We start from the raw sequence: 27531 nt of genomic DNA, 5'->3' as shown, positions 1-27531 counted from the left end.
GAAAACTCGAAACCTCTATTGGTTCGGAACCGATGGACGGCTTGCCCATCCATAGTTTCGAATTTTATAAAAATATTTATATCTACAGGATTATAAAATTATGAGTTCTATGATTTAAAACGGAATGACAAATTTAATATACCCAATAATACACAAACCGTATTTTATCGTAAAGGATATAATAAAAACCACCTGCCAATGTCCATATTTTACAGTAGACCAAATATCTTTCAATCAGATAAAGTATTCTCCATTTATCTTTGATTTTAGTACTTCAACTTGTACTAAAATTTCAAACACTTTCCAACACTTGGTTGTCACTCGAAATCCTTCGAGCTTTTTTGTTATCATCACGATGAATTGCAAGCTTTTCGAAGCTTTCCCTTGACAGCTGTTCGCCAAAGTTCCATTTGTTTACATTTATCGCGCACACACATACACACAACTCCCCTTGGCCAGGACTCTCAGCACTGAGTGGCCAGCAGATATGCGCAGAGACCAAAGCTTTGTCCTTTGCAAATCCAAAACATTGATTGACGGACGACTGGAGAGGATGTTCTTGGAAAATACATAACAAATACACGCAGACCAGTGAGACGAACAGTGAGTGTGCAGTAGAATTTCAAAAGATGTTGCAAAAATGAATAACAAATTCAATTGAAAAAAAAAGGAGGAAAAATGAAAAGATATTTAAGAAACAACTGAAAACTCAAATAAAGTTGCAGTGCAAATTGAAAACCAAAATAAAGTTCAAAATATCCCTTTTTGTGTTAAAGTTAATGAGTGTGTGTGTGTGTTTCTTTTTAAATTTTCCATAAGGAAGGAATATTTGCTGCAAGTCCTTGATGGCCCAGCAAAAATATCCATAAACAGGTAAGTGGCAAGCCAAGAGAGAAGAATGGGCAAAAAAACACATTGGCTTTAGTTAGGTCCTGAAGGAAGAAAAACGAAACAATTACTTTTTGTATACCTATCTGGAATCATCTGGAGGACCACTCCATGGCCCCTCCAAAAAGATGGCGAAATTGTCTTTCTATTCATTTGCAATAAAAGTAGTTTATCCTGAGGCCAACTTCTAAACCACACCAGCAACCAACCATTCTAGCTTCTTTTATGTGCGAGTGCTTTTTTATTCTCTCGTCGTGTTCTCATTTGGCACTTTACTTCGCTTCACCTCCCTCCCGACACGGCTGCCCTTGCAATGCCATTCACTTCGACTCCACCATTGTTTTGGTTTTGGGTTTTATGTATGTCGCAAGGGGGTTTGTACGTGTCGGTTTGTTTGGTTCTTTGTCGATTTGTTTGTGCCTCGGTGTGCTGCCTTTGTCAGTGGCTTCTGCAAAGGAGTGTAGGTGTATGTGTGTGTCAGAGCGAGGGAGGTTGTGTGTTCTGTGTCATACCATTCATTCTCCCTATCCTTATTGCATTCCTCCAATCAACATTTCTCCTTGTAGTTGGTTTTTTTGTTGTGGCTTCGAGTACAGACTTTAGTAATAAAATAGCATAGATTCGTGCCTCCCAAAGGTCCATCGGATTTAATATCAGGGCAAAGATGCCTGGGGAATAAAATAGGGGGACAGTAGTGTTTGTCTGGAATTCAAAATAAATTCTATTGCCTATTTTATCAGATGTGGAATGCGGTGGTGTTTTTATTTGCATTCCTTGAGGCGATAACAAAGAGAATAAACATCTTCAAGCATGCTGTAAATCTCAAACACGATGTAAATAATATTTATTGGAAAAATCGCAATTCCATTAAAAAAATTATTTTCATTTGGAAGGACATTCATATGCCTGTCTGTTAAAGTAAACATAGGGCCCAAACTATTTTATGTAGAGTTTAAGAATTTGACACAATAGTCTGTATTATGTCCCGGATGAAGAATATTATATATAAATCTCTGCCCACATTTTGAATACTGCTATATATCCTCATTACCGAATTCGATATCTACCACTAATTTTATGCGAATATTTGTTAATCTTAAAGAAGGGGTACGCCGATATCTGTTCTCTTCATGCCAAATCTTGTGTAAATAAAAGTATTGCAATGTCTGAAATGTGAAGAGAATCAGAAGCTTATTTCGTATTTTATGAGCGTTTTAGTTATTCAAATATTTGACCTCTTAGTGGGGGAGGTACCAGAAGGAGTTATAGGATATCTACCATCTTCGCCCTTGATCTTGTGTTAATAAAATATTGGGATGTATGCAATTTGAACAGAATCGATCACTTATTACGCAGAATCGATCACTTGTGACGTTTGAAATATTGAGGTGTAGCAAGTTTGAAAATAATCGGATGCTCATTAAGTATTTTATGATAGTCATAATTTTAAATAATTTTGACCCGCTGTTAGAAATGATGGCATGTGCCGAGAATAATCGAATATTTCGAATTTCATGAGAGTTCAAAATTTAGACCCTTTGTGGGTGAGGTACTTGCCGAGCATAATAGGATGCATATTTGGTATTTCACGAGAGTTCAAAATATTGGCCCTTTGTGGGGGGAGATACTTAAGGGAGTGGGTCGATATTCTCGCACCTGACGTAGAACTTGATGGATTGGATGAAAATATGAAAATATTAGGTTTGGAAAAGTTTACATAAAATTGGAAGATCCTTTTAATCGTTTGGGGTCGACGTACCAGAAGGAGTGGACCGATATTGCCCACTTCCGAACTCGATCTAAGTATGACAATAATATTACGATGTACCAAGTTTGGATCCAACCGGATCCTTCCTTCGAGTTCGAGTTATAGTGTGCACTAGGCAGACAGACAGACGGAGTGATTCCAAGTCCCTAGATCGATTCCAAGTCTTATGAAAAGGATTTGGTCCAAAGGTACCTAAGGTGTAAAACCGTTTTTTCGGTGAGGCACGTTTTGGCCGCATCCAATGATATGTAACCTCTGTAGCCATATGACTGAGGGTTTGAAAATTATGGATTTTCGTTGAATGAACATTAACCCTACAAGAAATTTTTGCAATAGAGGTCTATATATATGCCGAAGACTCATATAGAGGGTCTGGCGAATTATGGGTGTTTCTAGGGGCTTTCCCCTCCTCAATGGCTGTAACTCGATTTCGCAATCTTATATGTTTCTCTATGTTTTAAAATGTCCCCCATAAAATGCTAACCTCCAGTTTTTGGTTTATTGAATGTCCTGAGTAATCTGCAATATGACAACGAGTATAAAACGTTATTCAGATCTGACATAGCGCTTATGTAACAATAAGCCAACCGATTTTTCTAATTGTTTCCTCTGCATGGTGACGTCACTTTGTGATGAGTTATCAGTTCTGTTTTGAAATATAGTGATCCATATATGAGCCAGGTATTCAGAAGATGATTACAGTTCAAAATCAAATTGGATTTGATGGAGAATGATTCGAGAGCTTTGAATTAGGATGTACGTTGAAATCAAAAAATATCACGGCTAAAGTTGGGATATAATTAAGTTGATCACCGTGAGTTATGGGCATATTAGTAAATTGCTAAAGCGGTTCTTTATCCGATTTACTCGTCTACAAAATTGTTTCTAAAAAATGTCAATCTCATATAGTTCATAGTCTTGACAGATAGGCCAGGAGTAAAGATAGGCAATGTTAGCTCCGTGTTGAGCCGCCTCCACACGTCCTCAAAATTTAAAACAATAATAACTCTTTCAAAATGTGAAATGAGTGTTCAATTTTTTTCAAAACTCGCAAATTGAAATATTTTTGTCTATAAGTGTGAAAATGGAATAGGTTGGTCGACTCTTTCTGGAACCTCCCCAAGAAGTCTAAAATATATTTTATATAAAAGGAATCGAGCGTTTTATATCAGACTTAAGTCACGATCGAACATCTCGTACCTTTCCACAAAAGATAAAAATTTGGAATCCCAAAAACTCTTTTAAAATGAGAAATTAATGTAAAATTCTCGTTAAGCTCTCCCATTGAGATGTGTCGGTCCACTACCTTTAAAAACTCTCCCATAAAGGAGAACAATTAGTAATAATAATAGCTCTCATAAGATGAGAAAAGTTTCCCCCGTTTTCTTCAATGTTCTCACAATGCAATGGCTAAAGTTTTGAGATGGGATAGGAAGATCTAACCATTATGCTAGGTCCCCCCAAATGGAGGTATACATAAATTGTCAAATTCTGAGGATATCTGTCGGAAAAACTTGTATAATATTCAAAATTGGGAACAATAAAAATACCGCTGCTACCAAACCTACACGTATTGCCACTCTATTCTCTGCTGCCGTGATTAGGTAAAGAAAAGAAGAACTCTACCACTACTAATGCACTAAAGTGTTTGTTCAACACTTGATGTTGCTCTTTAACTGAACAGCACTGTTATTTTGGTATCCTCTAACCTCTCCGTTCACGTACACACACGCATCACTCACTCTCTCTCTCCCTCTCCGCCGTATGATTAGTATTTTCTTGGTAGGAAAATCATCATCGGCAACAACAACAACTACAACAAAAACATTGATATGTTTGTAATTTGAGTTTTTCATTCATTTTCTTTTCATTCAGTCTTCAATTTCTTGTTCGAGCGAGTGAGCGAACGAGTGAGTCATGGCTGTTGGGTTTTGTGCCTTTCTTTGTGTTCTGTTTGACTAGATACGAACATACATATGTACGCGTGTCTGTATGTTTGGCTGTCTGCCTGTTAGGCGATATTCGTTATCTTTGTCAAAGTTGATGTCATATTTTTCTCCACTTTGTTTACTTATTTGTATTTTTCCGTATTATTATGAAAACAATACAAACAGAGCAATGAACACAAGAAAGAGAAACAGAAAACTGAATTCAACACTCTCTACTCGCCGCCCGTTTGCCCCGCTGCCACTCTTGCTCTTGCGTTTTGGGGGCATTGTGAAATTGAAGATGGAGCATGCATATAATCTTCTGATCCCATGTTCGTGTCATTTGAAGCTGTAAAACTGTGACATATAAAATGTTTACCAATACTTGGCTCACACACACGCAGGCATGCACCCACACATACACACGCACACCCTTTCACATGGGTCCCAATGAATACCGCAATATATATTCATATCATTTTTCTGCATTCGATTGTCGGTCGGTATATTTCCATTCAACGATTGATGATAATAAAGATGAGGACACCGATGATGATTCTGATGTTGATGTTGACGTTGCTAGGCCAGAGAGTAATCATAGTCGTTGGTGTGTTCATTCGTCCGATTCCATAGATGTGTCTGTAGGTAGGTTGATTGGTTTGTGCGTATGATGAATTGAGTTGTAAGACTTAATATTATACACCAGACCGACAGACTGACAGACGTACGTGGTCGTGTCAATGGTTCCGAGTCGGGGATACATGAAAACCCACTTGTTAACAAAGAGTATATGTGTATGTATGCATGTGTGTGTGCGGGTGTGTGTGCACATTATTGTTAAGAGTTTATTTGCACGTTAAATTGATGATGATGAATAAATTTTATTGGGTTTCGATGCTAGAATTTTCTCTTCTAAGAAAACCCAGAAGAAAAACGACAACAAAAGCCAAATAATGAAGCCCCACAATGGCACTGATATTGATTAGATACTTGAATGGGCAGGTTCACAATATAATGATGTTTATTAAGGATTTAAAATGTTGGTTGTATCACTTGGTGGGAGGAAGAAAATAATCACCGAAGGTAGGGTATTCTTTCGGGAAAGAGTACTACATTATTTTCCTGAGGTACCCAGGACAAATTTTTATACCCTACCTGGAGGTTATATTAAGTTCTTCATTCCGTTGGTAACTCATCCAAAGCATATATATTCTTGATCAGCGTAAAATTCTAAGACGATTTAGCCCTGTCCGACCGTCTGTTATAATCAAGCTAGAGTCAAAACAAATAAAGATAGGAAGCTAAAATTTTGCACAGATCAGTCTTTTGTGTGCAGACAGGTTAAGATCGAAGATGGGCTATATCGGTCCATGATATCGTATAGCCCCCATATAACGGTACCCCCTGATATTCGGTATTTAGATGATTTTAGGCACATTTTTTGGAATTATCTGAAATCCTGAAATCCAAGGAGTTCCTTCTGAGAAATTTACCCCCTGGAAGAGAATTGTCTATTTAGGTCCGCGATATCGTATAGCCACCATACAACGGTACCCCCAGATACTCGGTATTTTGATGATTTTATTCACAATTTTCAAATAAATTGTCTTAAAGGAGCTCTTTTGCATTGCAGTATTTTCAAAAGGGCTAGGATAGGTTGAAATAGTGACACTACCGTCTCCCTTCCTGTGGTACCTGACCCAAAAAGGGTCTTAATTTGTATTAGTATAACTCTTATAAAATCTTAAATGCTATAATCACCGATATTATACAAAGATTTGGCGCATTTCAACATTTCTATCAAAATCAGATATGGGGTAAAGGCGAGCTATTTTTGTTCCCTTTCACCCAGCAAAATATAAATATTAAAAAAAAAATGAAATCGTAATAGGTATCCGATTTGGATGAATCTTTGCAAATCGTGATATTTTTATTGAACGAGATCAAACATCTACCCGTTTATCCTGGATTACCATATTAACAAGCAGAATTATCCTAGAAGTCAGGGTGCTTCTAATTTCAAAGGGAGTTTCCATCTCATCGAATTTCTCTAGAAAATATCAAATAATTCGGAAACTGGTCTATCTTCCAATTACATGTTTATCTTCCAAATACGAGTTATTTTGTGTAAATAACCTGACAGTCTTTCGAAAATGAATATACAGGGCTCCAAACTCGAAAAATTTGAATTTGTCTCATTTAAAATTTGGGATGCGAAATATTATGGGGGCTAGAATGATTTCCACAGACGGATATACGGACGGACATCGCTGAATCGACATAGAATTGTATGCTGATTATGAATGACTATAACAATGACTATAACAACATCAAGTTTTACAATAGAAAGACGTGTGCAAAACTCCAGATTGTTTTTACAAAAGGCCAGTTTGATTTTCAATCAAAACATGGACCTTTGGAGGTCAAAATTTTTTATACAAAAGACTTAGTGGTCTTCATACAAATTCATCCTTAAAAACACCTGAAAGTCTTCTTTTTTAGAACATTGAAAGGTGTCCTTCAAAAAATCAAAAAGTCCAGCGATAAAAGACAAGAGTCTTCCTCCAGAATAAAAATAGATCCTCCTAAAGAAAAGTATTCCTTTAAAAGGCCTGGAAACCTTTTTTGAGGACAAGGAGGTTTTTCTTCAGATGACAAGTAGATATTCAATAAAAAAAAGTCCTAGAGCTTTCCCAATGAAAGATATACTATTCCGGCTCTAAGGGCTATATTTGCCCCCATAAAAGACTTAAGGTAACCACCATGTCATAGCATTTTATTAGACCACAATATCTTCCAAGGAGTATCAAAATGAGTTTCAAAAAACGAAGTAATCTGATTGGATGCTAGAATTTATTTTTTATAGAGATTCTGAGTTATTCTTATAAAAAGGGGCCTATATTAAAGCTTAGGGACAAGGTTAAGAATATTACCTTTAGAGAGACCACAGAATACCAGAAGTTTTTTTATACATAGTACTACAAAATATTAAAAAAACCACTGCCCACACAACCAAAAATGTTCTTGTAGAAAACCAAAAGGCATATTTTTTTACTTTTGATCGAAATTTGTTTATTGACAACCAACATTTCTCCATCTCGGATTAGGCAATTATTGTCATTTATTATTTTTTATATATATTTGTGATGGAAAATTCCCTGTTTACTAATACATATGTATATTGCTTCAATCCTTAATATTTGTCTCTTTGCAGATTAGTTGGAATACAGTTCCATCATTTGGTAAGAATTATCTTTAATAATGAATATTTGCATTATTCTCAGCTAGGCAAAAAATTATCATAAAATATTTAAAGAGCTCCCATGCATGACCATTGAGTGCTAAGCCAGAGAACAGCATCCCTCTTTGTCAGTCAGCCAGCCAACCAACCAAACAATGAACCAACCACCAGACACACAAGCCACCAAATAAAGTAGCCAATTATAAACAGAACTTGGGAAGCACTTTGAGTATCAGAATGACCTAAATCATGAAAAAGACAAATACTTCTTTTGTATAAAATAGGATTTTATTTCAAATACAATGGCGATTGTTTATAAAAAATGAAGCATTGAGAGAAAAGAAAAATAAAAAAATTCCGAATAAAATTAAAATTAATTAATTAAATTCCAAAGAAAATCAATTAATTTACAAATATCATAAATGAAAAATTTGATAAGAAATGTTCAAATCAAGACCTTAACTTTAATTTATTTGCAAAGTATTAGAGCTGTTCCAGAATTGTCGTACAGGGTGAGATGAAAAACCTGCAACCAAGTTCAGACTGCTGTCATTTTTAAGCCACTCGTCCGACAGCTGTAAAAATTATTCCAGTGACAGCTCATTATATTGTTTACAAGCGTACAAAAGCATTTTGGTGAGAATTTTCCAGAAAAACAGTTATTCGTGATGGAATTCAAGCGTGATAGTGTGATTTTTTTATATTTGGCTGGAAAACCACAAGCTATCGTTAGTGCACTCCAGTATTTAAATGTGAATAAATCTTTTTTCTCGTACCACCGCCCGTTACCGTGATACTGGTAGCGTAGCCCGACGTCAAGGAAGTGGACGTAAGAAAACAGAAACATCAGCAGAAATGGTTCGAAAAGTAATGAAGCGACTTGATCGAATCCCGCGTCGCAGTGGCCGAAAAATGGCTCGTGAGCTGAACATATCGCAATATTCCATTCGAAAATATTGAAAAATGAGCCATTGAAATTCACAAAATTGGAAGAACTTATACCGCAAGAGAAAGAAAATATACTCAAAAGAGCTAAAGAATTGCTTCGCTTGGCCGAAAGTGGTGAATTGCCGAATTTGGTTTTCTCCGTGTTTTCTTGCCAAAGAGGTCAGCTGAAAATGTGCACCTTCGGTTGGCCACCAGAACTCAAGTGCCGGCCATGGTGATTGTGTGGCCGCAATAACAGCCGATGGTCGCTCTCCGCTCGTATTAATCGATCGTGGCATCAGAATAAATGCCGAATATTATCGCGAAAATATTCTAGAGGATGTATTTTAGCCTTGGGCACGCAAACATTTTGGCCGCATACCTTGGACATTCCAACAGGACTCAGCACCAAGAATGGTTGCAAAATGAGGTTCCTCGCTTCATTTCGAGAGCACAATGGCCACCAAAATATCCGTATACGAATCCGTTGGACTATTGTGTCTTGAGTATTTTGCAAAGCAAGGTTGGCACTAAAAATACCAAAGTGTCGATCACCTCAAAGCAAGCGCTTCGCCAGGAATGGGCCAAAATACCGCAGAGCAACAGTCGGGCAGCGTGTGAGGGTTTCATTGGACGTTTGAAGGCCATAATTCGTACCAAAGGTGACCAATTCGAACAAATCTAAACTTATTCTAAAATTTGATGCTATTACCGACATTTTTTGCTTTCATTCAATAACAATTGGAAAAAACAACAAGTAAAAAAGCTGTAAGTTCGGCCGGGCCGAACTTTGAATACCCTCCACCATTTGGAACGAATTTGGCAGTTCTAAAAAAACAATAAAATCCGTTAAAAATTCTGTTTTTTTTATTCTTAATTCTTAAAAATACCGAATGTAGCTGTTACATTAAGGTCTATACGTCGACATGGACCTGCTTAGGTAACTTTTGCCATAAGACATTACAATATTTAAATGCGAAACTTAAAAAAATCGGTGAATAATGTAGCTGAAATCATCAAAATACCGTATATCGGGAGGTACCGTTGTATGGGGGCTATACGAAGAAGTGAACCTGCACAGACAATTATCTGTCTTAGGCTGTTGTATCCATTACGAACTTCAAATACAAAATGTGAAAGAATTCCGGTGAATAATGTCGCTAAAATCATCAAAATACCGAATGTAGGGAGGTACCTTTTTATGGGTGCTATACCAAAACGGGGACCTCCATGGCCCATTTTCAATACCAAAAGTCTTGAAGACATATTATACATTTGAGTAAAATTTTATCAATCTACTTCAATTCGTTCGGAAGCTAGAGTAATTTCCACAGACGGACGGACATCGCCAAATCGACATAGAATTTTATGCTGATCACTTCGTGGGTTCTAAAATGCATATTTCGAGGTGTTACAAATGGAATGACAAACTTGGTATACTATGGTGGAGGTTATAAAAATGTAAAAATTATGGTACTTGACTTTGTTACAGTTTTTTATCTCACCCTGAATTTGCAATAAAAATGTTAGTAAATGTATAAATACTACTAGAATTGTTATTAACCATTATGACTGTAATTTTATGGTTTAGGTCACAATGCTACTCAACGGGTCACAGGCTATGACATGGATTTAAGTATGTTGGGTTATAATTGACACAGCTTTGTTGTGGTGGACAACAAGTATACGATAATTTACAAACATTATCAGCATTGGCATTATGATGCACATCCCTACACACTTCAACACATTCACATCGAGAACTACTTGCATACACACGCACACACTCACACACATAGTAATATAGTATGTGTAAACATATTTATGGTGTAAATTTGTTTTGTGATAGATGTGATGTGATTTGATGAAATTAATTTAAATACTATAAATACATTTAACACCTTTCACAACATTGCCCCCATACCTATCTCTCCCTGATCATAACTCTAATAAATCTCTGTCTATACATTAAATATATACATGTAGAACATATTTTCCATTACACTCAATTAAATAATTTTGTTTTCCTTTATTTGAAAATCCTTTCGCCCTTACAAAAAATTGAAACCATTTTTTTATAAACTTTTCTTTACTCTATTCCTTTTTTTCACAAAAATTATCCTTTGTCTTTCTTTCTTCTCTTTGTCGTTGTACCTCTGTGTAATTACTTTTTGTAGTTCTAAAGTAAGCAAAGCTAAAAACCAAATAAAAGCAAACTATCTTTAGTGTTTAATGTAAAAAAGAAAAACCATAAAAGACCCCTACTCAAAAAGTCTCCAAGAAAAGTAACACCCCCCACTTCAAATCTACGCGAAGTTGAAGGCATCCGCACATATCAACACAATTGGACTACAAATAGAAAAAAGTAACCCAAGACCAACAACAACCCCAACAGACGGACAAAGATGGCTCCATTCAAACTTAAATTTCGCATGGGAAGCTCGCGTAGCACCTCACAGGAACACGAACCCGATCCGCAGGTAAATGAGGCCCTGCTCAACCATCAGACCAGTGGGGCCATTGGTGCCAGTAGTTCGACCATAGACTCCGTGGACTGTAACAGTTTGGTGTCGCTGAACACCAGCGAACGCAAACTGTTGTTGCCAAACAAGGGCAACAGCCTGAGAATGGGTAAGACATGAATTGAATTTCGTTTAACTACAACAATAACAACAACAAAACAAATACCAATAATATTTTATGATGTTTTGAGCCATTTTAATGTGTGTGTGTCTAGCCATGCAACAATAACATTTCAAGAATTAAAAGCCAAAATAAAAACAACAACAACAACTGAGTCACTTTACAAACAGCGCGGCATGAATGCTTTCAACATTGCACCAACTTCATTTGTACTTCAGTCATCCTCATCATCATCCGAAGCATTATTGTCAGTCCACAAAACACGCTTGGGGCCACAACTGTACCAGCTATCAATGGGTGTCAACACATTTATGTTTAAATCCATAATCTTCAAACATAACCGTGTAAATTGACTCAAATAACTTGTACAGTATCAAATGTAAAATATAGTAGAATAGTGTACTGGTCTGAAAATCATGGAAGGGACATACTCGAATCGGAAGGACTGTTTTCGTTTAAATTTTTAATTAAATTTTCAAATTATGGTTGAAATCTAAATCCGCATTAGGGCAGTGAAACCAATTTTCCGAATAAAAATTAAATTTGGCTTTGAAACAAAACTTTTTACCACAAATGGTATAATTCCAAATTTAATTTTCTTTCCGACTTTTCATGTAAAGAGATAGAGGCGGCCGATAAAGAATTTTTATACCCTCGGACTACAAAATATACATAATCGAAATAACGGGTCAGACCCCAAATTTCTTTGGACGATATCCGTTTCATGAGATTTGGAGTCGATCGGGTTTTGTCCGTCAGTCTGCAGTCTATACATCCGTTTGTCTCTCGAGACAGCTGCAGAGATACATTTGGACCAAACTTCGGACATTGTAATCTATTTTGCAAAAAATAGACCTATTCCAAAGGCAGGTCATATCGTTAGTAGTTTCCCCTTAAGAGATTAATAGATTCAAAATCTCGAATTAAGCGCATAAAGTATCGCACCACTTCTTCTGGCAACTCCCCCATAAGGAATAACCTTTACAAGATGTGATTTCTTTCGATTGCATTTTCCAATATTTATATCACCACTGGACCTAAAATTAAAATGGGATATATTGGTCCATTCTCTCCAGCACCTTTCCTCCAAAATTTCATACTTCATAAAATCTGGTGCGACAGTCTAGTACTACTTCTAATACTCTTTAAACAAGGGTCAACATTTTTAATAATTCTCCATTTTTCGCAAAATGCGCACATTATAGTATTTTCTCCAACTTTATATGAAGAGTGAATACACGATACATCGTTCCACTCCTTTTGGCACCTACCCGGCAAACTGTCAACATTTTTGAAAATCATAAATTAAACAAAAACCGAGCGATAAAAACAAACTGGGGTCAGATCCTTTCCTAACTTGTTCTTTTCATCTTGTCTCTATTCTTTCGTATTCGGATTTATTTCGATTTCTGTCACATGTAATCTGGAAAAGGCCTCTTTACATTTTTTGTCCCTTGTTAGTATCTTTCACTCACTTGGGTAACATTTTGTAAAAAAAAACAGAAGATTGTAAAAACATGACCAAACATTGAAGATTCTCATTTAGTGTCTATAAGTCTACAGATGCGTTTTAACATTTCATTTCCAGTGCCTTGCAAACTTTTACGCTCTCCAACAATTCGATGTATACTACTCTCTTTCATTGGCCTTACTTTGTGTTGATAGAGAAAAGAAAATTCAAAAACTTAAACATCAATCATTTGAACAATGGAAAATCTTTCTTCTTTCACATTTCTTTTCACACACACAAGAAAATATCTATTTTTCTTCTATTTTCCATTTTTCATGTCATCATTGCATAAAACGAATATTTATTTGTTCACACAGCTAAGTTGGCACTTGTAAACTGCAAACAGCTAACCCACCATCACCTACCCACCCACACCCACACACACACTCACAATCAATTTCACTTTTACTCTCACTCACACTTAACAACACCAATTAAAATGTGAATTGTTTTAAAAAAAAGAAAAAAACATTTAAGAGATGTATTTCTTCGAAACTATTTTCAACTTCATATTTCATTTTCAAACGAACATTTTCAGGCTTTATAAATCAGAATCAAGGGGAAAACATACCCACCACCCCACCGCCAACCTATGAACATGTTTTAGAAGAGGTAACTATTTCACAACAATACAATTAAGAAAACCCCTCTCTTATTTCACTACTTCTCTTCTTTTTCTCTTTTTACTCAGCAACGACAATTGGCCATTGCCGGCATCAACATCAGCATCAACAACGACGAAGACGACGACGATGATGAGCATAACCGTCATTTAAACGAATTGGAACAATTGAGTCTCAACGAATTACCCTGCACCGACCCGAATTGTCAGGAGAACTACACCAACAACAATCACCACAACATCAAACCCCATAATAACAACAACGAAGCGGTAGCAGCAGCAACGGCCTCATCGTCGGTCATTGCATCCACCACCAATTCCAATACCATTGACCCATTGGGTAACAACGATCACTTACATCAAAATATCACTACAGCTGAGGATCCGGACAACAATCTTGAAGACGATCGCAAGGAGTCAATTGATTCACAGGAATTACTATTGGGTGACAACATGACGGACTCGTCTTCAGACCAGGACAGAGATCAAATGGTTGGCGAGAACAGCTGTTCGGGCAATTGTCAGCAATGTCCGGACGGTTCAACTTGTCAACAGTATTCGGATGGTTCGGCTTGTCAACAGTATTCCGATGGTTCGGCATCGTGTTCGGGTGGTGGTGGCGACGTTAACTCTGGCGGAGATCAAAATCAAAGTAATGATTTCTATGATCCCCTGATGAACCATGGAATCTATTGTAACGATGGTGAGTTGAATAAATTAGGTACATAAAGGGAAAAACACAAGAAAGTGAGAGAGAGAGAGAGCAAAAAAATATGTATTCGGAAGGGAGAAATGGGACATATTTCACTGTCACTATAACAGACCAAAATTATATAAAGAGATGGTTTAAGAGAGATGGCCACCTAGATCGTACGACTTAATGTCTTTTGACTATTTTTCTGGGCTTAAGTTGAAGCCCATATCTATACAGACGAGTTCACTTCCATTTACGCAGCGGAAGACAACATTGAAACATTTATTTGTGAGATACCGGCCGAAAGGTTGAATAGAAACAGTAAATTATATTGGCCGTACCATCAATTCCTAAAGATTTCATGCATTCATATTTGAAAAAAATTCCTATAGCTCTTAAAAAACCACCCTTTAGATCTTAGAAATTTCAAAAACCTTTGCAACATTTTTCTAACGATTTCGACATGAGATGAAAAAACTAAATTTGTCTTTTACCTGTTTAAAAAAACAAAACTTCTACGCTCATTATTTTTTTCTCCGTTTATATTTTTATTTCCTTCATATTTTCAATAACTTTTGTATACAAACTAATGACAAAACTTCCGTTGTTCTGTATCATTTCTTTACACCCCTCCCCATTTAGCCTCCCACTATGACGAGGATTATCAGAGCCATCAGCAGATGTACGACAATGATGGCAATTCAGGTGAATGCGATGAGTCCTGTACAAGTGAACATCATTGGGACATGAATCCGCAGTCGAGCTCTCATCAGAGTCTCCATTGTGACAGCAGCGAACAACAGCAACAGCAGCAGCAGCAACAGTATTATCAACAACAATTGGAACGTTCACTGACACCGGAAATAATTAGTAATAAATCATCGAAGGAAATCTACAAGGATTTGGCGAAACAATGCGGCATAACGTGTAAAATGTCAGACGGCTGCCGGTGTATGGAGTGTCAGAGTCATTATTTCGATTGTGAATATGATGATGTAAGTACATGCATACAATACATACAGAGAATACACAAAAATACATTAGAAAATTGTGAATTAAAAAAAAAACAATTGAAAGATAAATTATGGCAAACAAATTCGGAGAGGATGGAGCTTGTATATCTTTACCAGGGATGTATCAAAGATAGGACAAGACAGAGTAAACATATGGTAACTCTGTGAAAATACCTTTGTTGTTAACTTTTTTTTAAAAAATCTCGGAAATAGCATCAAATTTTGGAATAAGTTTAGATTTATTCGAATTGGTCACCTTTGGCACGAATTGTGACCCTCAAACGGCCAATGAAACCGTCACACGCTGCCCGAATGTTGCTCTGAGGTATTTTGGTCCATTCCCGGCGAAGCGCTTGCTTGAGGTGATCGACACTTTTGTATTTTTAGAAATGACAGCAGTCTGAAGTTGGTTGCAGTTTTTCCATCTAACCCAGAATTTTTACTAACACAAGACCTTCTATGAAGTTTGGATGTATCGGTCCACTCATTCCGATACCTCCCCCCCAAAGGGTCAACATTTTTAATATCCGTGAAGCTCTTACAACGAGAAATTAACATCCGTTTCCATATCTCATTTGTTATACAGATGGTCAAGAACAGACCATTCCTTCTGGTAGCTCCCCCACATAGGATTCAAGATTTTGAAAAACAAAACGCTCAAAGCCAGCGAAATAAGCATCCAACTCTCTTCAAATTTCACGCATACAAACATTTTTGCTAACACCAGATCTGTTGTGAGGATGATACATAGCTGCGAACGTCTTCTGGTACCTCACACACAAAGGATCACAATTTTCAATACTTTTATCTGTCATAACCTGTGAAAAAAGTCTGCGATTTCTCTCAACCAGAAACCTGAGATGAATATGAAATTTATGATGGTGCATAAAATTGGATATAAATGCTCGACCTTACCTTACCTGTATTAGATGGAGTATGAAAATGGAACACTTCGGTCGACTATATCGCAAGTCGCAATATTTATATCACATTTATTTAGATCCTATACGAAATGGACAATATTAGCCAATTCAGGGTCAACAGTTTGAATAATTATAACACAAGTCAAAATACATTTAGGTAATCGAAGATAGGCTGAGGGTATACATCTGTCGGCAAAAGTGACTGATACTTTTTTAGTTGTTTTAAATGAATTTCTGGGTATTCGGTGCCCTCTGTTTGCAATACTTCAAAATACTCCTCCAAATATACATATCTAATAGATCAGTACAAAATTCGGATTAGTTATGTAGATTTTTAAAATTTGGATAAATATGTGTAATTGCGTTTCCAAGAAAGAGGTGTATCCTCTTAGAAAAAATCCTTGATATTATAGATGTTTCGAGAGGATATACCTTCTCCCTAGGGGAAATTTTGGTTCATTATTTACAATAGTCTCCATATGGCGAAGCCACTTAATATTTGGTATTGTAACGACAGGTTTCCCCTTAGGCTGGAGTAAGCTCGCCGGGGCCAAGGTTCGTAACAGAAAATTTGTTTGTGTGCGAGAGAGAAAGAGAAAGACGAGTGTTTTACGTTCTATAATGTTTATTCCGTACGCAATAGAGGTATATACAAAGTAAACTGAGATATTGCTTAATACTACTAGGATGACGTCTGTCCGAGATTAGGTGGGTAACTTTTGCCGTCCTTCGAAATGGAGACCTAGATAAGTACTCCTGGTGGGGAATGGACTGGGATGTTGGGAGTTGGAGACCTGGGTAAGTACTCTCACACAGGATACTCTCACTGGGATTCGGATTTTCCAGTTACGTAGGTCTATTGGGGAAATAAGCTAGGCAATACACACGAATTCTACTGCGAGAGACCTTGATAAGTACTCAGGCTAGGATACATAAGGATTCTACGGCAAGCGACCTTAATAAGTCCTCAAGCAAGGATACGTAAGGATTCTACGGCAAGAGACCTTAATAAGTACTCAAGCAAGGATACGTAAGGGTTCTACTGCAAGAGACCTTAATAAGTACTCAAGCAAGGATACGTAAGGATTCTACGGCAAGAGACCTTAATAAGTACTCAAGCAAGGATACGTAAGGATTCTACGGCAAGAGACCTTAATAAGTACTCAAGCAAGGATACGTAAGGGTTCTACGGCAAGAGACTTTAATAAGTACTCAAGCAAGGATACGTAAGGATTCTACGGCAAGAGACCTTAATAAGTACTCAAGCAAGGATACGTAGGGATTCTACAGCAAGAGACCTTAATAAGTACTCAAGCAAGGATACGTAAGGATTCTACGGCAGGAGACCTTAATAAGTGCTCAAGCAAGGCTACGAAAGGATTCTACAGCAAGAGACCTTAATAAGTACTCAAGCAAGGCTACGAAAGGATTCTACGGCAAGAGACCTTAATAAGTACTCAAGCAAGGATACGTAAGGATTCTACGGCAAGAGACCTTAATAAGTACTCAAGCAAGGATACGTAAGGGTTCTACGGCAAGAGACCTTAATAAGTACTCAGGCAAGGATACGTAAGGATTCTACGGCAAGAGACCTTAATAAGTACTCAAGCAAGGATACGTAGGGATTCTACAGCAAGAGACCTTAATAAGTACTCAAGCAAGGATACGTAAAGATTCTACTTATTCAAGGATACGCAAGGATTCTACTTAGGCAAGGATTATACTGCAAGAGACCTGGATAAGTACTCAAGCAAGGACACGGAAGGGAATAGGGACCTGGATAAGTACCCTAGGACGGCTATTAGAATTATTCATACAATGTATCACTCACCTGGGATGGATGTGTCTTCTGTCGTTGTCCGGCACTGACTGTCTCTTCTCACTCGTTGATCTCCCTTTTATAGCAAGCCCCAACCACGTGTTCTAGCGTGAGATAACGGGAACTTGTTTTGATCAACTTGTCACAACAACATTGGCTGTGATCATCACAACCAATGGCTGTGATGTGTGAGAATAACGATAACCCCTTGTATTTTGTTGTTTTCTTTTAACCGAGACAAATGAGAAAGTTGAGTTTTAGAATATTTATTTATTATTAAAGAACAAATAACACTGCAAGGTGTGAGCAAAATTGAGTGCCACGATTTTTGGTCGTCACACTTCCCCCTTCCCTGGGGTGGGGTCCTCTTGACCGCGAGGAATGACCGTCACATTGCCCTTCCGGCCAACCAATATCCGCAACCTCTTTCCGCGAACTTCCACGACTCTCTTATATTGGTTGCCTGGTCTATGTAGCGCTAAGGCTGCTTCCAAGTGCGGCTGAAGTTCTCTGTCCGTATCCGGAGATAGCGCTCTTGCGCAGACGAACTCCACCCTCTTCTCTGCTGCCTTTGGTATGACCACCACACTCTTCAACCTCGGTTTGTCTCCCGTGCCTTCCACTGCTTCCGGAACAGCCAACGGTCTCGGGTATTCGGGTTTTGGGAGCCCTTCCAATATTTGCCGGAGGTAGGCAACATCACTCCCTGGACTACCGACGATTGTGCTTCCAAGCGAGGGGCCGCTAGGTGAGTTAGCCTGCATGCCGCGGCCGGGGGTTATAGGGAGCCCATTTGGTTTAGCAGGAACCGGGCTCGCCAGCAACCAACTCCAATCGTCATGGGGTGTTGTTCCCCGCCGAATTCCTTGTTCAGACTGTGGCGAAACCACCGGGGACGGGGTGCTTGGTCTTGAGCTCCTCTCTCTCCCTGGCCTTGGCGGGGTATTCAGATCGTCATCCGAGGAAATATACACCACCTCCGGTGCAGCGAGCTCGGCGGTGATCCCTCGGTTGCGTAAAATCTCGAGGGCTCGGGAGACTTCGTTTGGCCTCGGGTAGGGCTGTGCCTTTAATTCTCTCATTATCTGGAGAATGACCTGGGGTGTTAAGCGGTTCAAGCGGACCTCGCAAACTTTGGTGATTGGCCAATCACCACCCTGCTTCTGTGCTGCCTTGGTTTTCATGGTTTAATCTGTAGATGACAAAGAAAAATGGGAAAACGTTAATTTATCACGAACGGTTTGAGTTCACTAAGATGGGCAACACGGGTCGAACGTTTGTCGGGTCCTCGTATTCTAACTATTACTGGCGACACGAATTCTATCACTTCGAATGGCCCATCGTATTTTGGTGCCAGCTTGGCAGCAAACTGATCAATTGCCTTGGACTGTGGGTGCTGCTTTACTAGTACCTTCTCCCCAACTACCGGTTTCCAGGGCCGCCGACGAAGATTATAGTGCCGACGCTGTTCCTCAGCCGCCAGACTGAGTTGGTTCCGGACTATTTTAAAAACTTCTTGTAAGTCGTTCGCTCTCTCCTCAGGTGTTTTGGGGGTGTGTCCTGTACCAGGGACAGCTTCGTCGTAGAGTGCTTTTGGCAATCTAGGTTCACGGCCTTGTACTAAATACGCAGGACTATATCCGGTCGACTCAGAAGTCGCCGTATTTATCGCCAGGGATATTTCCGGTAAGAAGTCGTCCCACCGATTGTGCTTATTCTGGCATACCTGAGCAATCATTGTTTTCACCGTTCTGTTGGCTCTTTCGGTCGGATTTTCTTGTGGGCAATACGGTGCGGTTAGCTGGTGGTGCACTCCGATTTCATCCAAGTATTTCCTAACAACTCTGCTTGTAAATTGACTGCCGTTGTCCGATATAAGGATTTTTGGGGTTCCAAAGCGAGCAAGGATTCTTTCACGGAACGCCTTCACTACCCCTTCCGCAGTCGCTTTTCTCTGTGGTATCAGTTCCACCCATTTGGAGAAACGATCGAAGAAAACCAGGAGCATCGTGTTCCCATGTCTAGTTCGTGGTAAGGGACCTACGTAGTCCGTACAAACAGTGGCCCATGGCTCCTCGGGAACCGACACCAACATTTCTCCTGCCGGCGCGACCTGATACGGTTTATAGCGTTGACAGGATTCACAACTCCGAACAAATCTGGTGATGTCCCTTGTCATTCCCGGCCAGTAATATCTGCTGCATATGCGGTTGATTGTCTTGCGAATTCCCATATGGCCTGCGGACGTTTGGCTATGATTTTCCTGTAGTACTCGTTGTCTCTGGGGTTCGGGCACACAAAGTTTCCAAGGGGCGCAATCTTCGTCGTGTGAGTTCCCTGCAATATGCCTGAAGAGTTGCTGATTCACCAGCGCATAATCTGCAAATTTCTCCGGGTTTGTTCTCATACCTTCTATCTTCTTCGTTATCCACGGGCATCCGCTGTACTCTATTTTTGCTCTTTGGAGGTATTCCACAGGTTGACGTGACAGTGCATCTGCTACGACGTTACAGCGGCCCTTCCTGTATTGAATCGAAAAAGTGTATTGTTGCAGCTCGAGGGCCCAGCGTGCCAACCTGCCTGTAGGGTTATCGATGGAGTTGAGCCATTTCAAAGATAGATGGTCGGTTATAACATTAAAGTGATAACCTTCTAAATAGGGGCGCATCTTCCGAATACCCCAAACTATGGCTAGACATTCCTTCTCAGTTGCGGAGTAATTTCTTTCTGCTCCAATTAGGACCCTACTAGCATACGCAATGACTCTCTCCGTGCCTTCGAGGACTTGCGTTAATACGGCTCCTAGCCCGTAGTCACTAGCATCTGTTTGTAGTGAAAAAGGTTTTGCAAAATCCGGGCAAGCTAGTACCGGTGCTTCTGTCAGACGAAGCTTCAGTATTTCAAAAACTGTTTGCTGGTTCTCGGTCCAACGCCAATGCTTTCCTTTTTTCAACATGGAGGTGAGAGGGTATGCTAAGGTTGCAAAATCAGGAACAAATCTGCGGTACCACGACACTACTCCTAAAAACCGGCGGAGTTCTTTTAGGCAGTTGGGGGTTGGCAGTTCACGAATGGCCGCAACCTTATCTGGGTCCGTGTGGATGCCTTGGGCGCTAACGACGTGGCCGAGGTATTTGGTCTCTTTCTTGAAAAAGTCGCATTTTTCTGGGTTTATGCGCAGATTCACCCTTCGTAGTCTTCGGAACACCTCTCTTAAATTTTCCAAATGTTCTTCTAATGTTTTACCTATGACAATGATGTCATCTAAATAGGCAAATGCGTGTGGTTCCATGTCAGCGCCTATTACGGTGTCGAGGGCACGTTGGAATGTAGCGGGGGCGGAATGCAGTCCAAAAGGCATCACCCGCCATTGGTATAACCCTCTCCCGGGTACAGTGAATGCCGTGTACTTTCTGCTAGTCTCTTCCAATGGTATCTGCCAATATCCATCCTTTAAGTCGAGGCTACTGACAAAATTCGCCTCCCTGAGTCGGTCGAGAATGGACGAGATCCGCGGTAAGGGGTACGCATCGGGATCGGACTTACTGTTTAAATGGCGAAAATCCATACAAAGTCTCCAAGTACCGTTCTTCTTTCGAGCCAATGTAATTGGTGAGTTGTACGGACTACGTGAAGGTTCTATAAATCCCTTACTAAGGAGTTCATTTACCTTTTCCTGGACGATGGCCTGCATTGCTGGGTTCCTTGCTGCATACCGCAGCTTGAATGGCCTATCGTCGTTCATGACAATTCGGTGAGAAGCGACCGTAGAGAATCCGTGCAACTCCTGAAATTTGCTTAGTTCTTCGTTGAGGAAAGCGTTTATCCTTTCTTGATCAGTGGGGCTTAGCACACTTACCGTGGGTGACAAGGTAGGTTCTTGCAATCCCGGGTTTATCGTGTTTGTGCCGTCGTCTTTCTCGGATTCCGGTGGTTGGTGTGTGGTTACTGTCAGGTGTAGATGCTTTTCGATTGTTCTCTCTGTTTCTTCGATACACGGTATGACACAGCTTAACCCAGCACAAAGTATTTTAGTCCTGCTCCGTTGGAGAAAATCCATCCCCAAGATTATATCTTCGCTGGCGTGGGGCATAATCAGGAATTCCATTTTCATTCTGCATTGTCCAAAGATTAGATCGGTAACCACCGAATGCTGAACTCTCCGTTGTGACCCGTCTGCCAACCCGATCGTTATATCCTGTGTTCTCTGTATGGTTTGGGGATCGATCGTCTGGGCGTACGCCTCACTTATGAAGCTCCTGGTTGCCCCTGTGTCAACGGTGGCCAGGCAACGCCGACTGTGAATTATAATTTCTGCAATTATGCGTGAGGCGGTACTGTAGAGCGATGTTCCTCCTGCGTTGGAGTGGGTGTCTGCGAGCCCACATTCTCTACCTCCATGCGGACTCGATGCTCGTTTCCCGATCGCTTTCGACAGCACTGTATCGTCCGAATGCCTCTTCGACCACACTCCCAGCAGAAGAGCTTCTGTGGATTGCGGCATCCAGCTGCGAAATGGCCCTCCTGGCCGCATCTTCGACAAGCCGTGGCTGTGTTGATCGGTACCTCACGCATACTCTCCGAGCTTCGTGACTCAATTCGGTGGTGGTGATCTCTGGCTACGGTTGGCATGGTCGGGATATCCTCTAAGTCTTCGGCCATCTCTAAGAGGCCCGCCAGATTGGTGAAGTCCCTCCGTCTGATGTACCACAAGTATTCCGGTAAGGCATTCTTAAAAATTCGTTCCATTTTCTGCTCCTCGTTGTAACTAGTGTGTCTCATTAGGTCTTGCATCGCTAGCATGTAGTCCTTGAACAGTTCACGCGGCTTCTGTTTTCGTTGCCGGATTTCGTCCTCCAAATTCTCCATAAACCTCGGAGGGAGGAAGAATTTCAAGAAATCCTTTCGAAATTCCTCCCAGGATCGCCAGGGTTTTCTGTTGTTCCGGAACCACATCAATGCCCGACCATGAAGCACTTCTGGCATTACGGTGATCAAATTGCCGTTAGGGATCTGGTACATCTCCGCCCTTTCTTCCAATCTCTCAACGAATTCCAAAGGTTTACTTTCACCGGTGAAGCTTATGCCCCACTTCCGTACTTGTTCCGCGATTGTTTGCACGTCTGGTGTTTTCTTGCCCCGGGACATTGGTACTTCTATCCGAGTTGCCTCTTCGCCATCTGTTTCTGCGCTCAGTTTCCTAGGCGTCGCCACCTTCGTGTCCCTCTCATGTATAGCTTGGATTTCTAACAGTCTTTTCATAATCTCCGGGGGGTGGTATTGGGCTATGTACATCGCGAATCGCTTTCGTTGTTCTTCAACCGTTCCATCGGTATCGCAGTTAAACTCGTCGAGGTACCTATTTAAATCGTCCTTACGAAGGCTGTACGCCCAGGACACACGTAAATCTACCGACATTTTATAGAATTCTTAATACACTCTCTAACTCTCTCTGTCCCTGCTCGGGCGCCACTGTAACGACAGGTTTCCCCTTAGGCTGGAGTAAGCTCGCCGGGGCCAAGGTTCGTAACAGAAAATTTGTTTGTGTGCGAGAGAGAAAGAGAAAGACGAGTGTTTTACGTTCTATAATGTTTATTCCGTACGCAATAGAGGTATATACAAAGTAAACTGAGATATTGCTTAATACTACTAGGATGACGTCTGTCCGAGATTAGGTGGGTAACTTTTGCCGTCCTTCGAAATGGAGACCTAGATAAGTACTCCTGGTGGGGAATGGACTGGGATGTTGGGAGTTGGAGACCTGGGTAAGTACTCTCACACAGGATACTCTCACTGGGATTCGGATTTTCCAGTTACGTAGGTCTATTGGGGAAATAAGCTAGGCAATACACACGAATTCTACTGCGAGAGACCTTGATAAGCACTCAGGCTAGGATACATAAGGATTCTACGGCAAGCGACCTTAATAAGTCCTCAAGCAAGGATACGTAAGGATTCTACGGCAAGAGACCTTAATAAGTACTCAAGCAAGGATACGTAAGGGTTCTACTGCAAGAGACCTTAATAAGTACTCAAGCAAGGATACGTAAGGATTCTACGGCAAGAGACCTTAATAAGTACTCAAGCAAGGATACGTAAGGATTCTACGGCAAGAGACCTTAATAAGTACTCAAGCAAGGATACGTAAGGGTTCTACGGCAAGAGACCTTAATAAGTACTCAAGCAAGGATACGTAAGGATTCTACGGCAAGAGACCTTAATAAGTACTCAAGCAAGGATACGTAGGGATTCTACAGCAAGAGACCTTAATAAGTACTCAAGCAAGGATACGTAAGGATTCTACAGCAAGAGACCTTAATAAGTACTCAAGCAAGGCTACGAAAGGATTCTACGGCAAGAGACCTTAATAAGTACTCAAGCAAGGCTACGAAAGGATTCTACGGCAAGAGACCTTAATAAGTACTCAAGCAAGGATACGTAAGGATTCTACGGCAAGAGACCTTAATAAGTACTCAAGCAAGGATACGTAAGGGTTCTACGGCAAGAGACCTTAATAAGTACTCAGGCAAGGATACGTAAGGATTCTACGGCAAGAGACCTTAATAAGTACTCAAGCAAGGATACGTAGGGATTCTACAGCAAGAGACCTTAATAAGTACTCAAGCAAGGATACGTAAAGATTCTACTTATTCAAGGATACGCAAGGATTCTACTTAGGCAAGGATTATACTGCAAGAGACCTGGATAAGTACTCAAGCAAGGACACGGAAGGGAATAGGGACCTGGATAAGTACCCTAGGACGGCTATTAGAATTATTCATACAATGTATCACTCACCTGGGATGGATGTGTCTTCTGTCGTTGTCCGGCACTGACTGTCTCTTCTCACTCGTTGATCTCCCTTTTATAGCAAGCCCCAACCACGTGTTCTAGCGTGAGATAACGGGAACTTGTTTTGATCAACTTGTCACAACAACATTGGCTGTGATCATCACAACCAATGGCTGTGATGTGTGAGAATAACGGTAACCCCTTGTATTTTGTTGTTTTCTTTTAACCGAGACAAATGAGAAAGTTGAGTTTTAGAATATTTATTTATTATTAAAGAACAAATAACACTGCAAGGTGTGAGCAAAATTGAGTGCCACGATTTTTGGTCGTCACAGTATTCCGCAGGATTTAGCATACATTTTCTACACAGTTGAATTAATTAACACCGATGTTCTCATGAATGCAAATTCCACAACTCGATTTTATAAATTTAAAGGTTTTGGCCACAATTTCAGTCGAAGTGATCGAAATTTATATTTTCATATGGAACCACCCATACAAGTTGTATTCAGAAAATTTTAAATTAAATTGTATATCCCATTCTTTTCCACAGTTCATTCAACATCAACAACGTAATTTTGTTTATTTTTCTTTTTCAGAATGAACATCAGAAAACAGACGGTGGCCTGGGAGCTGGTACGCCCATGTTCATAACCGAGGTAATGCACGGTTCAGCCTGTAATATTTTGTAAAATGGTGGCGATGTGTCTCGCCTTCAATGGATCTTGTCCTTTCATAGCTGATAATTTATTTAATTAATTGAAACTGAAAACAAAACAAAAAACCGACAACCGGAAGCTGTTACTGATTGAATCACAAAACATGGCTTCTTTAAATAGAAAACAAAAACCGAAAAACCAAACTCAAAAACATTGATCAAATATAAAATACATTCTTAGACTAGTTTACACTAATCCGATGTAGAAGATGCACCGTATTTAAAAAAAAATAGAAGAAGAAGATAAACAATTTATTGATATATATGTATGAAATGTTTGCTTTAACAAAACAATTATTAAATTTAAAATAATGTACAATTATTTTCGAACGATATTTGACTTGAACTGAAATTAAGCTCTTCAAGCATTGGCAGCAAAAACAGCAAAAATATATTTATTAATTTATAAATAAAAAAGATAATTAAACGTTTTTTTTTTGCATTTCCTTTTGTGCCAAAACTAAACGAAAATAAAATACGAACAAAATTAAAAAAAAAACATTCAAATGAAATGAGATCTGATATTATTGAAGATATTATTTTGAAAAACGAAATTTGTTTACTGTCGTAGAAGTAGTTTCGAACGAATATTCAGAACTGTATTTTGAAGCATTCCGCTCGAATGAAAACCAGCCTTAATCAAATTCAAAAAGGAAAACAAAATGTCTATTGTTGTCTATTTTACTCAATGATCATCTCGTCATCATGCACGCCCATCCACAGCCTGCACCCTCACACGCACCCCACACCCCCTTCATCGCATAATGGTCTAGTTCGTGCTATCTCTCAACAGAACGTTATTTGCATTTGAAATAAGAATAATAATTTCCGTTTCCCAAATTTTATAACATACTTATATATATATATATATATAAATTTATATGTATCGTGTGTATATACTTATATATTTTTCTACTTTTAAAATCATATGCATCACAACAAATTCGAAATCAATAAAAACAACAAGAACAAGAACTAAAATTATATTACAATTTACAAAACAAATGAAAATGGTATCAAATAAAGAAACAGAAACAAAAAAAGAATTGTAATCAAACCAAGTCCAAATTGTTTTAATATTGTGGGGATTCATACATGAAGTTAACAAGGCTAAAACAAGTTAAAAAGTATCAGTCGGTATAGGAAAATCAAACATTCATATCCAATTTTATGCGAAATCATAAATTCCGTATTCATACCAGGTTTCTGGTTGAGAGAAGTATTTAGTTGTAAAGAATCGCTGACTTGTTTCCCAAGTTATGGCAGATAAAAGTATTGAAAATGGTAGCTTTTTGCGGGGGGTTCGCAGATATATATTATCTTCAGAACAGATGTTTGTATGTGTGAAATTTGAAGAAAATTGCTTATTTTGCTTTCGTTGAGCGTTCAGTTTTCCGAAATTCTGAACCCTATGTGGGGGAGGTACCAGAAGGAATGGTCCGATCTCTACTATCTTTGTAACAGATATTGTGTTGATGGAAATATTGGGATGTACCAAATCTGAATGGAATCGGGTGTTAGTTTCGCGCTATATGAACTTCATGGATATTCAAAATTTTGCCCTTTTGTGGGAAAGGTACCAGAAGGAGTGGATCGATATATTCCGTCTTCACAGCAGATCTTGTGTTATTAGAGATAATGAGATGTGTAAAAAGCCAATCGGACTATTGCATCACATTTTATAAGAGTTATAATTATTACAAATTTTAACCCTTTGTGGAGGTATTTGATGAAGTGGACTGATATTGTCCATTTTCACACCTGACCTAGCACTAACGCAAATATTTATCTTGCAAAGTTGGAGCAAAATCGGATTATCGTTTCTCTTTCTGTGCAGAAAACCTGATTATTCTTTCTCTTTCGGAGCAGAAAAATATTTTTTTGAGGGACTAAAATCGATGATGCACGATTTGGCCGTATCAAATGATATATACCATATGTCATATGGCTGAGGGTATAATTAAGCTGGGAAAAATGAAGCTATGTGTTTAATAATTCTGTACATATAACCAATATTAGTGGAAATATGGCTGACAGAAGCTATA

General features: G+C 39.3%; 1 protein-coding gene across 6 annotated transcripts; it reads left to right on the top strand.

Moving 5' to 3' along the window:
* The first annotated feature begins 421 nt into the window (after nt 1-421).
* LOC101898399 (probable serine/threonine-protein kinase tsuA) lies at nt 422-26547 on the top strand. 6 transcript variants are annotated; one of them, XM_059131058.1, is made up of 8 exons: nt 422-603; nt 820-873; nt 7799-7826; nt 11069-11383; nt 13444-13517; nt 13597-14230; nt 14864-15216; nt 25368-26547. In XM_059131058.1, the coding sequence occupies exons 4-8, from the start codon at nt 11158-11160 to the stop codon at nt 25458-25460; spliced, it is 1380 nt and encodes a 459-aa protein (XP_058987041.1). In that variant the 5' UTR covers nt 422-603; nt 820-873; nt 7799-7826; nt 11069-11157; the 3' UTR covers nt 25461-26547. The 6 variants fall into 6 exon arrangements, with proteins under 6 accessions (XP_058987041.1, XP_058987037.1, XP_058987040.1 ...); XM_059131054.1 differs by having other exon boundaries at nt 10930-11383; XM_059131057.1 differs by lacking the exon at nt 422-603 and having other exon boundaries at nt 634-873.
* Nucleotides 26548-27531: the final 984 nt, after the last annotated feature.

Source organism: Musca domestica, unplaced genomic scaffold (genome assembly GCF_030504385.1).
Source record: "Musca domestica strain aabys unplaced genomic scaffold, Musca_domestica.polishedcontigs.V.1.1 8, whole genome shotgun sequence".
Classification (NCBI taxonomy): Eukaryota; Metazoa; Arthropoda; class Insecta; order Diptera; family Muscidae; genus Musca; species Musca domestica.
Note: the sequence above shows the minus strand (reverse complement) of the source record. Positions and strands in the feature narration are given on the sequence as shown.

Excerpts from the sequence above, each read along its gene's own strand:
- LOC101898399 (XM_059131058.1), top strand. The coding sequence starts at position 11,158 with ATGGCTCCATTCAAACTTAAATTTCGCATGGGAAGCTCGCGTAGCACC. Across the intron at positions 13,518-13,596 it reads ATGAACATGTTTTAGAAGAG|CAACGACAATTGGCCATTGC; the intron begins GTAACTATTTCA and ends CTTTTTACTCAG. Across the intron at positions 15,217-25,367 it reads TCGATTGTGAATATGATGAT|AATGAACATCAGAAAACAGA; the intron begins GTAAGTACATGC and ends TTTCTTTTTCAG.